The sequence below is a fragment of the Esox lucius genome, chromosome 8, assembly GCF_011004845.1.
Source record: "Esox lucius isolate fEsoLuc1 chromosome 8, fEsoLuc1.pri, whole genome shotgun sequence".
Taxonomy (NCBI): Eukaryota; Metazoa; Chordata; class Actinopteri; order Esociformes; family Esocidae; genus Esox; species Esox lucius.
Genome location: NC_047576.1, coordinates 5425266 through 5438041, shown reverse-complemented (window position 1 = coordinate 5438041; position 12776 = coordinate 5425266). Strand labels below are relative to the sequence as shown.

The window sequence follows — 12776 nt, the reverse complement described above, 5'->3', positions numbered from 1 at the left end:
AAATGCACCGAACAACACAGCGTCACCTTGCACAGTCAAATTCTTGTGACATGGCACCCGACAACTACGCAGTGAGAGTTAAGAAGAATATATTAGCAAGAATATAGCTGGACTAAAATAAAGCATAAAACTGCACACTAGCAGCATTACTAGTTCCAATGCAATGTTGCGTCCCTGTTGTTCCACATCCCTGTATCATACATTTGAATGTTGTTAATAGTCTTTATCTCTATTGTATACATACTGGATTAAAGGGATTCAGTTTTCAAATTATTTCTCTCAGGTGCGGTCGAGGCATGGTGAAAGTTGAAACCTGCCTGCAGAATAAGAGACTAGAGGCCTCTATCTTGGATTTTTTTTCAAGCCAATTCTGCACATTTCCCTATCGAGCTGGTAGAAATGTTTGCAATTTTAAAGCGAATTTCAAGCCATTCTTCACATTTAGCCGTTTGGAAAAGAGTTCCTGTGAAATTGGTTGAAGGCTGATCCGAGGTCTACTAGGAAAGGCAAGATCTGCATATTCGTGCCCCTACACATTCGGACGTCTTTTATCTCTGTTTCAATCTCCGATGGAGAGAAGGGCTCTCTCTTTAACAACATTGTCCCTGTGAAACCTTAGATCCTAAATTCCCCAGCAGCCCTGTCCTCAACTGACTGCCATAGAAAACAGGACTGGGCTACTAGAACGTACAAGCTCATTCTAGTCAACAGATCTGTTCTGCTGCGCTTTACTCAGTCCTAGTAATTCTTTTCATGTACCTTTACCTGGATTGTAGCAGGCTGCAAATTTTTTTGTGTTTCCAGTTTGTTTTTGAGTAGTGCACGGAGGCTGTGCTCTCTGTAGTGCACGGAGGCTGTGCTCTCTGTAGTGCACGGAGGCTGTGCTCTCTGTAGTGCACAGAGGCTGTGCTCTCTGTAGTGCACGGAGGCTGTGCTCTTAATGGATGAAGGCTCCTCCGCTACACAGGAAGTTCTTTGTAACCCCAGCCACGCCCCCGCCACTCTAGCTACCTTTTGTCCCCTAGCAACATGATCTACATCGCCTCGTAGGATGCCTCCTAAATAACAACACGTACCTTGTCAAGTGCTCTACCTAGGGAAGGGTGGGGCCGGTTCAGAAACAGTGCGCTGTGTGGTGGATAGGGTGTCATTGGGGATGAACCAGTGTGTTAACACCACTGCTCTTCTTCCCTCCTGTACACTGTTCCACTGGGCTGTTTACAGCAGGGTGACTGGCTGTGTGGGCAGCTCATGTATACAGTACATGAATGCCATGCTCATGATGACATGTCTGAATCCCACTGCCCCCTAGTGGCTGTCACTGCTCACACAGACCCTGTGAGTCTTGTTGGTGTGTGGGGTAAGATCTTTATTTCTTACTCTCCCTAAATACATTGGATGAGACCGTCCACAGGTGTCTCCAGTCTGATTTGTTCTTGCAATGGGTAGTGGGATATAAAGAGTGGAATTTCTTTACATCCCACTACCCAAGTTAAGATTAAAGCCTGGTGCAGTGTGGTTTAGCTCCTCCTCCAACAATGATTTGAAGTTTTAGCTCCTCCTCCCTCACGGCTACATGTCGGCTTAGCTCCTCATTCTACACAGCTGTATGACGTCTTAGCTCCTCCTACACTGCTGCTGGAGCAAACAGTTACATCACAGCCAGTGGAGAAGGTTGAGACACTTCAGCTCTGCTGAGTTTGCCAGTCAGACAGACAGTGTGGTGGTGGTTTGAAGGCAGTCAGACAGGCTGTGTAGAATGAGGTGGTGGTTTGAAGGCAGTCAGACAGGCTGTGCGGTGGTGGTTTGAAGGCAGTCAGACAGGCGGTGGTAGTAGTATTATGGACTTGAAAGGGCTGTCAGTGAGTCCCCGACAGCCCATCCAGCCACAAAGATGCAGAAGCTCGAAAAAACACCACCACATGAAAACACAGCTCTTTGTCTTTCATTATATCTTCAAATATAACCTAAGCAGACCGATACGGAATGGAATCCCAGGCACTTATGAGACTTAATTGGAATACTTGTCTGCCTTTTGAAGATGGGGGGGGGGAGGAGGAAAAATATGATATACTCTCTTTGAAAATAAAAGACCAAGCAGAGTTAACAACTCTCTAGGCCCTTGTGGTCTGTTTTAAGCTGGGGCTTAGCAGATAGGCAGGGCTCCAGTCAACGCCCAAATGGTTGCGCTTTGTCACCTTTTTGTTTTCACTAGGATCCCAGTTCCAAACGCAGCAGGTCCTCCTGGTATCTACACAGTATAACCATGACCCCTGGCTGGGAACCACACTGATTTGGTGTTTGTCAGTGTAAACCAACAGGAAGCTTCGTTGAGTGATTTTGACAGGAGGCCAATGCCGTTTGAGTCAACATGACCACTGCAATTCTGTAGAAACCCACTGGTTTCTGCTGCTACTGGTGTAGTGTCTTATAAACATTATGGACTAGCAAGTGTCATCAAATACAATGTCTCACACACACACACACACACACTCTGTATGCAAGGGACAAGATTGTGCCGTTCTGTTATGACTTAAAGTTGAATGTGAATCCCATAAGAAATGCAAGACACGTGTGTTTTGCCTGCACACTCATGTTTCGTTTACACATGGTACATATATTACCAATTCTCTAAGGGTATGCTAACTTTTGAGCACAACTGTGTACTGCACCTCTACTGCAACAGCGTAGGTCTGGATATGGACCCCCCCCCCCCTCTTTCAGTATAAACTGTCTAACCCCACTTTCCCATCCAATAAAGCACACAAATGGCAGCAACAATGCTTAGGACTGTTTCAAACAGACTTATTACTCCAATGATGAGCTGGCCAATCAGCAGTTTATGTGCAGAACATTTATTTTGTATACAGTTACAAAGTTGTGTTGTTGGGGTGCACCCACACCTTCCCAATACACAACAGGTGGTTTTAACATGCGCACATGAGTGAAAGTGATTGGAAAAACTGGCCGATGAATTGAACGGGATATTATCTGATCAGGCTGTAGACGTTCCTTTCTCTGGATCTGTGTTTTTTTTTTATGGAAAGCCGTTCTGTCATTTCCCACGTAAGCCTTCCCTGACCCGAATTCCTCCCAGATAGGAAATTGCTGTCATATTTCAAGGGTTGTCTGAGACTCACCCAGGACCTCCTGATGGCTTTGATTTGTTCTTAAGCCCTAACACCTTCTCGTTGGTTTCCTGTAAATTATTTCCACCTGTGAAGTTGCCAAATGTGCTTCCAAAAAGCATTATCTGCTTTGCAACAAAATTCGAATCACTGTCATTATTTGTTCTTCATTTGATAGTTCTTCAGCATTTGTTTTATAACTTTTTAATTAGGTTGATAAAAAATTTAATCCTTTTTAGGTTAATGTATTTCGTGGACCTGAAGGCTGGTTTCCTGGGCACTGATGGGCTTTGACCTTAGTGCAGGGCTGATGCTCTTTTGATGGAGATCGCACATCAAGCTTTCCATATGCTTTTCTATGCGCGGTCTCTGTAGACAGCCTAGGGCGTGTTGTAGGGAATGTATGAGGGCTGTTCTTTCTGAGTGCATAGTGAGGTTACCTACATGATGAGATGAGAGTTTCTCTCGTTTCAGTCGGGATATTTTGAGTCTGTCTGTGTGTGTGTGTGTGTCATTAACTTTTTTTGTTTTCTGTCCCACAAATGCATGGAAAGTTACTACCCTGTCTCTCTTGTATGTCTAGATACTGGTGTTTATGTGGTCTTAACCAGACGTGTCTCTAAGGGTCTAGATACTGGTGTTTATGTGGTCTTAACCAGACGTGTCTCTACGGGTCTAGATACTGGTGTTTATGTGGTCTTAACCAGACGTGTCTCTAAGGGTCTAGATACTGGTGTTTATGTGGTCTTAACCAGACGTGTCTCTAAGGGTCTAGATACTGGTGTTTATGTGGTCTTAACCAGACGTGTCTCTACGGGTTTAGATACTGGTGTTTATGTAGTCTTAACCAGATGTGTCTCTAAGGGTCTAGATACTGGTGTTTATGTGGTCTTAACCAGACGTGTCTCTACGGGTCTAGATACTGGTGTTTATGTGGTCTTAACCAGACGTGTCTCTACGGGTCTAGATCAGGGGTGTCCAAACCATTCCACGGAGGGCCATGTGTCTGCAGGTTTTTGGTTTTTCCTATAAATTGGTTCCCAGTTCACACCTAAGAAACCAGGTGAGGGTGGAAACTAACCAATTAGTAACCTAATTAGTCAATCAAATACAAGGAGAGAGCGAAAACCTGCAGACACTCGGCCCTCCGTGAAATAGTTTGGACACCCCTGGTCTAGATACTGGTGTTTATGTGGTCTTAACCAGACGTGTCTCTACGGGTCTAGATCCTGGTGTTTATGTGGTCTTAACCAGACGTGTCTCTACGGGTCTAGATCCTGGTGTTTATGTGGTCTTAACCAGACGTGTCTCTACAGGTCTAGATGCAGAGCTGTACTATGTGAGAGATGATGTGGTGAACCACTACGCTCTTTCCTTCATCTTACCTGTACCCAGTGACACCAACAGTTTACATTTCACCTGGCGCTCCAAGGACAAGGTACACACGCACACCACCGACACACTCCCTGTCACACAAACACACCACCGACACACTCCCTGTCACACAAACACACCACAGACACACTCCCTGTCACACACACACGCGCACACAGACACTCACATTTCTTTGTTCTCTGGCAGGTGGAGTACAGGATGGGTTTCCATGTCGATGAACCTGCAACCATGAACCAACCACACAGCAATATCTCTGTCCAGGGGGAGGTGCCTCGCACAACCTCAGGTCTGTCAACCAATCAGCACCTCCCGTCTGCCTCGGGTACTAAGACGGTTATCTCTTCCTGCGTTCTAAGGAGTGTTTATGTTAATATTTATTTATTTGATGTTGTTATTTGCATCGACAACATCAGCTAACTAATCACTTCCTGTCTTTCTCGCGCTCTCTCCCTCTCCACGACTCCCTTATGATTTGGCTTTCTCCATTTCTCGCTCTCTGTCGTCCCCCCCCCCCCCTTTCTGTGTGTGTCTCTGTATGTCTTTAGTGTTTAGAGTAGACCTGTTCTGTTCTGGCAAGGTGGACGGGGAAGCGGTTCTGACAGTACAGCTCAACCTCACCATTCACTCGAATAACTTCACAGTGCTCAACTTTAAGAGGAGGAAAATGTGCTACAAACGTAAGTCTCTCCTCTCCTGGTTCTCTTTCGCAGACGAACACACTGGTGCTCAGTTGATATAGGCAGGATGTTAAATAGATCGCCCTGTTAAAGGAGAACTTTCCTGCTGTGCGTTTTTAAACACGTGTTGTATTTGCAATTTTAAAAGGGTTCTGAAAATAATTGTTTTGAAATATAACTTGATCTTTGTTTACAGAAATGTACTTAAATGTAGGAATTAAGCATACGCTGTCATCTGGAGTAGGGGTTTGAACATTCAAACACAGAAACGATCATTAATCTGGCTGTTTTTGATTCCTCCATGTTCGCTTCATTGTCCTCATCTGTGAGCGGTTTTCTCACAGTCACTCATTCTAACCTGCTGGACATTCATCTGTACCTGTTGCTGCAGGATATTTTCTGCTGTCGCAACCTGGCTCAAATGTAGATACGGCATCTGTGTAATTTTTACTGAGGGGAATGAACCCCACACACTCACACACAGCCTCCTAGTCTCAAGCCTCCACAGAGGAAATGGATAATAGATGTATGAATGCCCGAGCGGCTTATTTTGAGCATGAGTCAAATTAGCTCTCTGAGAAGAATGGCGTTTGTGTGTAATCTCCTGCTTTTCCTCACGTTTCTTTCTCTCCTCCCTGTAGCTTTATGAATGTTGGTTAAGAGGTCTGTTAAGTGGCTGACTTGGGTTGTAATGATGATGTTTGTTAAAGCAATTATCATAAGAGCCCAGGTCAAAATCCCCCAGGGCAATGGAGTACTAAGTGGAATCCCATCTTGGCCCTAAACCATTCTCTGAGTTATGCTTCTGTACTGAAGACGTTGTGTCACTGCATGGGGTAGAGTCAGCTTCTGGTCTAGTCAACGTTGTCCTGTGGAGTCCGCTTCTGGTCTAGTCAACGTTGTCCTGTGGAGCCAGCTTCTGGTCTAGTCAACGTTGTCCTGTGGAGTCAGCTTCTGGTCTAGTCAACGTTGTCCTGTGGAGTCAGCTTCTACTCTGGTCAACGTTGTCCTGTGGAGTCAGCTTCTGCTCTGGTCAACGTTGTCCTGTGGAGTCAGCTTCTGCTCTGGTCAACGTTGTCCTGTGGATTCAACTTCTGCTCTGGTCAACGTCGTCCTGTAGAACAATTGACATTATTGTGAATGTCAATTGTTGACAATGACAATAATGTCAACTTATCACAGGTTTTTTGTTAATACCATTCATGGTGTAACCTGAGAAATGTGTGTTCTGGAAATAATTTTGCTTATGGGTCGTTTTAAATGGGGCAGCTAACAATCATACTTCTAGCTGTAGGTCAAAGGTTATTATTGATTTAAGTAATTTATTGCAATTCAAATTTGTCCTTTTACCGTCCGCTCTGCCGTACTGCCTCTAACGCCTTCCGTGTGTCTAACAGGAATTGACCCTGATCCAAAGACTCCCCCTGTCTCCAACAACAAGACCCTTCAGCGGCCGGACAGTAAGTAGCCTTGGTGGCATTAACATTATGATGTTACAGGGGCCTGGGTCAGTTTACACCAGTCCTAGGATGTTACAAGGGAAATCTACTTTAAAGCTGGGATGTGACAGGGGCCTATGTTGTTTTAAACTAAGGCTAGGATGCAACAGGGACCAGCGTCAGTGTACACTAAGTCTAGGATGTGACAGGGACTAGGTTCTGTTTACACTAAGGCTAGGATGTGACAGGGACTAGGTTCTGTTTACACTAAGGCTAGGATGTGACAGGGACCTGGGTCTATTTACACTAAGGCTAGGATGTGACAGGGACCAGGTTCTGTTTACACTAAGGCTAGGATGTGACAGGGACCTGGGTCTGTTTACACTAAGGCTAGGATGTGACAGGGACCTGGGTCTGTTTACTCTAAGGCTAGGATGTGACAGGGACCTGGGTCTGTTTACTCTAAGGCTAGGATGTGACAGGGACCTGGGTCTGTTTACTCTAAGGCTAGGATGTGACAGGGACCTGGGTCTGTTTACTCTAAGGCTAGGATGTGACAGGGACCTGGGTCTGTTTACACTAAGGCTAGGATGCAACAGGGACCAGCGTCGGTGTATACTAAGTCTAGGATGTGACCGGGACCTGGGTCTATTTACACTAAGTCTAGGATGTGATGGGGCCCAGGTGGGCTTTTTTCAGTGGTAGTATACCCAAGGAAATTGAATTAATCATCCTACTAACAGAAAGAATCATCCAATGAACTGTCTGTGGAACAACAAGGCTCTCTACCACTCCTCCCTCTCCGCCTCATTCAAATCTGTTTTTTCCTCATCTCTCCCCCTCCTCTCCAGTGATTTGACCTTTATTATCTGACCTGCTGGGGTTGATTCAGTCCTATTATAGTGAGCCTGCTGCCTGTGATCTGCCCAGCAGTAACCAGCAGCTATTAGCCCCTCTACCTTTTCCTTCTGCTTGGTTGGCCATGTCCTGGAACCAGGGGTCTCCGGCAGTTTTAGGGACATGGAGGAGAGGCTTTTGGCAGGCACTGGGGAAAGAGGAGAGGCTTAACGGGGACTGGGAGTGAGAGGCTTAACGGGGACTGGGAGGGAGAGGCTTAACGGCGACTGGGAGTGAGAGGCTTAACGGCGACTGGGAGGGAGAGGCTTAACGGGGACTGGGAGGGAGAGGCTTAACGGGGACTGGGAGGAGAAGAGGTTTAACTGGGACTTTACTGCAAGAAGCTTTACTGCAGGGATAGGAGAAGCTTTTAACAGGGACTGGGAGGCTTAGACGCTTAACAGGGACTGGGAGACGAGAGGCTTTTCACAGGGTCTGAAAGGAGAGGCTTACCTGGGGTTTGGGAAGAGACTTCGTGGGAGTAGATTTGGAGGATTCTTGGTGGGAGTAGATGCCCTAGGGCTGGTTTTGTTATCTGGTGTACAGTGTTTTTGATGTTCAACAGAACAAAACAATGAAAATGTAATGCCTGTTTGTGTTGCCTCATGGGAAATTTGGCGGCAGTACTGGTAGCCTATCCAGCCATATCTGTAGCCCTGTGACATCACTTCATGTGGCTGACGGGGGCTTTCATGTCCATCTCAAAGCTATAGGCTGTGATGGCATTTTCTAAAGTCCAAACAATTTACGAAAATGGTAGGTACTCTGTCCTTACTCCTTTAAAAGTTCTGATCGATGACATTGCCATCACAATGCCTACCGATGATTTCAGGGAAACCGTAACGTTGACTAATGATCATTCAACCTCCCTCTCCCCCGTCTCCCTCCCTCTCCGCCCCCGTCTCCCTCCGTGCCCAGACGGCGTGACCACACCCACCACCTCCACCAGGGTGTTCTACATCAGTGTTGGTGTCTGCTGTGCTGTCATCTTCCTGGTGGCCATTGTTTTGGCTGTGATGCATCTGCACAGCATGAAGAGAGTGGAACTGGACGACAGGTTGGTGCCACTGAGGGGATCCATCATGGTCTCATCAAACAGGGCCTCTTTATTCCTGTCCAAAGGGATTCTGTCAAATCTAATACGACTGACCGCTACTGTGTGATTGTAAGTGTTGATGAATAAATGTTCATTCACCAGGCTAGTGTGAGTTGACACTCCGGATTGGAAAATTATATTTGTTTATTTATATTCTATATTTTATCCACACAAATCCACCCCAGTCTGTCTGCTAGTAAATGAGTGTGCGCGTTGATGTAATGTTCTGTCGTCAACACACAGCACATCCTTTAATATTTCTAGAGATATGAGCCTAGATGAGAGCAAGTTGTGACCTGCCGAATAGCCTCGTTATGGAGCTAATGAATAAACCCCTCCAGGTGGCTTTACAGTGGATGTCTGTACTCATTCATCAGGACACACATTCCCCAAGCATCTTAGAGTAGGCCTGGTCTAGGGTCAGTTTTGACCTATTTAACTCGTAATGGTATGGGCAAGCTGATCCTAGCTCTACTCAGGTGTGCTTGGTGAACACAGATCTGATTCATGGTTGTGGTGTGAATTTAATTTATAGCAACAGGTTTACTAGATAGATGTTCCTACCACTTATTCCTTCTTGGTAGATTCATGTCAGACAGGTTTATCTGATATGAATACTTTATTTGTCCCCTTTTCTCTCTCATCTCCTGGTGTGACAAAGTGTCACATGCTTCTACCAGCTAGCCAGGGATCTAATGTGATATCAGATCTAATGTAATATTTCTGGTAAATCGAGTTGCTTTAATGGGGTTTATTGAACTTGGTTAGATTTGATCAGACTCGTTGGTGTGCAGACCCTCACGTGATTATAAATAGGAAGACGCTTAACGTCATTAACTAGTGAAGCATTGACCTCTGGTGGACAGAATCCGCAGTCAAGAATGGTTCAGTGTATCTGTCTTGTCAGGCTGGGTGAGAAATGGCAGCGTTAGATCTACTGAGATAAATGTTAATTTTGGATGTGTTGGCTTCATATTCATTTCAGAAGAGTCGTGGACATTTGGCGTACACTGTTGATTGCATCTTGCAAATTTTGCTGAAATCTTTAACTGCAGAGGTTTCCTGTCCCCGTGTTGTGGCCATCTTTCAAACTACCACATCAAGCCGCCTTCACACTGTTAACTAAACCCTTGCACTATACTGCACTCTATACTGGTTCACTGGGAACCGTAGTTCCCAGGAATGGAGCAGGTGTTTTAGGTGGCCAATATGAGCAGGGCAGATGTTCAAATTATAATGATTGACTATATTAATGTTAGATATGTCTTGGAAAGGATGTGGCAGGTGTACTTGCCTACTTTCTGTTCTGTTTTTCACTGTTCTCTCTGTCTCTCTCTCTCTGTCTCTCTCTCTCTCTCTCTCTGTCTCTCTCTGTCTCTCTCTCTCTCTCTGTCTCTCTCTCTCTCTCTCTCTAACTGTGATCCCCCCCCCCAGTGTTTCAGATAGTGGCAGTTCCCAGGGGCTGTCGCAGCCCTCCACCCAGACAACCCAGTACCTGAGGGCTGACACACCCAACAACGCCACGCCTGTAACCAGTAAGACCCACAAACACACGCACGCGTCCACGCGCGCATTCATACAGACCCAGTTAAACATAGGGAAGTGAAATGAATTGCGGCCGACTTAAGTATGTTTAGGAGTTCTACTCACTCGTGTACACACACATACATACAGTGTACATACATCTCGCAACACACACATCCACATAAACACTTAGACGCATGTCGACGTGGACACGCCACACACGCTGAAGGGGAAAGACTAGGACACCTCCCAGCCTAAACACACATTGGCTTATCCCCGCTAAGCTGTAAATAACAGTCCCTGCCTGTGTCCAGCTCCAGCAGATTGCCTGCGAGCCCCGTTAGTTGTTGGCCATTAACTGCGCTCTGTCACTAAAGCTGCATTCCAGTGTCAAACAAGGTAATTGTCTGTGATAAGAGTTATCTAATTACCTAAACAGGAGTCAGGCGATTGTGATATAAAACGCTGGGTTCCTGTGGCGGCTGCAGGCCCCTTGTCTGGGGTGTGTCCCCAGATGGAACCGTTTCAGCGCAGTGTAGCGCTCTGTTTTAGACTGGTCCTGTGTGGCTGTCGTCAGGCGCCGTGCCTTAGGGAATAGGTTGTCATCTGGGATGCTGCCTCTGTGGACGGCCTTCCCGTCCGCGTCAAAGTCCTGTTGGAGAGAGTCGACCGAACTTTCCCGTGGGCATGAGAGACGCGTGCCGTGGCCACAGACGTCGTGTGTTCTTGCTCTGGGCTCTAGAATGTCTGGGGTGGAGGCAAAATCTAATTTAGTGGTAAACAAATAAAAATCGTATTGTCTTGCGTCAAAGTTTTCTAAAGAAACCTTTAACTCTAATGAGCAGAAACACGTTGATCAACCAATCAAAGATCAGCCTATTACTGATCGCCTGTTTTAAGAGAGAAATATTTTTCTTTCAGGAAAGATCAGGGTTGTGCTGATTTTTCTTCCTGAAGAGGTCAGGATTGTGATGCTATAATGGCGTCTTTTACAAAAACAATGCCTTCCACTTGATTTAGGGAATGGAGAATGCGTTTGATAAATGCATTTTTGGTTTAGTTTGTTGCATTACAGTTGTGCTCAAAAGTTTGCATACCCTTGTAGAATTGGTAATATATGTACCATTTGTAAAGAAAACATGAGTGAGCAGGCAAAAGACGTCTTTTATTTCTTATGGGATTCACATTCAACTGTAGGTCATAAAAAAAGTAACTCACACCTGTTCAAAAGTCTGCATACCCTTAGTTCTTAATACTGTGTGTTGCCCCCTTCAGCATCAATGACAACATGCATTATTTTGTACTAGTTGTCTATGAGGCCACGAATTCTTGCATGGGATATAGCTGCCCATTCATCTTGGCAAAATGCCTCCTGGTCTTTGGTTGTCTTTCATGAACCACATGTTTGAGATCTCCTCAGAGTGGCACGATGATATTTAGGTCAGGAGACAGTGATGGCCACTCCAGAACCTTCACCTTTTTCTGCTGTAACAACTGGTGGGTCAACTTGGCCTTGTGCTTAGGTTCATTGTCGTGCTGGAAAGTCCAAGAGCGTCCCATGCGCTGCTTTCATGCAGAAGAATGCAAATTGTCTGGCAGTATTTTCTGATAACATGCTGCATTCATCTTGCCATACATTTTCACAAGATTCCCTGTGTCTTTAGAGCTCACACACCCAAAACATCAGTGAGCCACCACCATGCTTCACAGTGGGGATGGTATTCTGTTCACTATAGGCCTTGTTGACCCCTCTACAAACACAGCGCTTATGGTTGTGACCATAAAGCTCTATTTTGGTCTTGTCATTCCAAATTAGTGTGCCGGAAGCTGTGAGGTGTGTCAAGGTGTTGTCGGGCATATTGTAACTGGATGTTTTTGTGGCACTGGCGCAGTAAAGGCTTCTTTCTGGCAACTCGACCATGCAGCAAATTTTTGTTCAAGTATCGTCATATTGTGCTCCTTGAAACAACCACACCGTCTTTTTCCAGAGCATCCTGTATTTCTCCTGAGGTTACCTGTGGGGCTTTCAATGGATCCTGAACAATTCTTCTGGCAGTTTTGGCTGAAATCTTTCTTGGTCTACCGGACCACACGTTGGCTTGGTATCAAGAGATCCCTGAATGTTCCACTTCTTATTATGTGATTGAACCGTATTGACAGGCATCTGCAAGGCTTTGGATATATTTTAATATCCTTTTCTATCTTTATAAAGTTCCCATTACCTTGTTACACAGGTCTTTTGACAGTTCTTTTTCTGCTCCCCATGGCTCATTATTTAGCGTGCTCAGTGCATCCATGTGAGAGCTAACAAACTCATTGACTATATATACACAGACACTAATTGCAATTTAAAAGCCACAGGTGTGGAAAATTCACCTTTACTTTCCATTTTCACCTGTGTGTGTCGCCTTGTGCCAAGGCCAAACATGGTATGTACATTTTTGATCAGAGCCATTTGTGTGATTTCTGTTATCATAAGGATTTAAAAAGGAGCCAAACAACTATGTGATAATAAATGGCTTCATATGATCACGGTCCTTTAAATAAAATAGCTTTTTGGCATGATCAGTCATATTTCACAATTTCTGCCAGGGTGTCCTAACCAGGGTGAGCACAACTG

The 12776-nt window shown here is 45.4% G+C and overlaps 1 protein-coding gene across 4 annotated transcripts in view; it reads left to right on the top strand.

The window, feature by feature from the left end:
* ryk (receptor like tyrosine kinase) overlaps positions 1 to 12776 on the top strand; it is a 63080-nt gene that overhangs the window by 15172 nt on the left and 35132 nt on the right. For 2 of the 4 annotated variants that reach the window (XM_010896420.5, XM_010896417.4), the window contains exons 2-7: positions 4445 to 4566; positions 4710 to 4845; positions 5069 to 5200; positions 6598 to 6660; positions 8455 to 8593; positions 10067 to 10167. In XM_010896420.5, coding sequence (XP_010894722.1) covers positions 4445 to 4566; positions 4710 to 4845; positions 5069 to 5200; positions 6598 to 6660; positions 8455 to 8593; positions 10067 to 10167 — 693 coding nt within the window. The remainder of the gene's footprint in view (positions 1 to 4444; positions 4567 to 4709; positions 4846 to 5068; positions 5201 to 6597; positions 6661 to 8454; positions 8594 to 10066; positions 10168 to 12776) is intronic. The other 2 variants (XM_010896421.4, XM_010896419.5) reach the window with 1 other exon arrangement.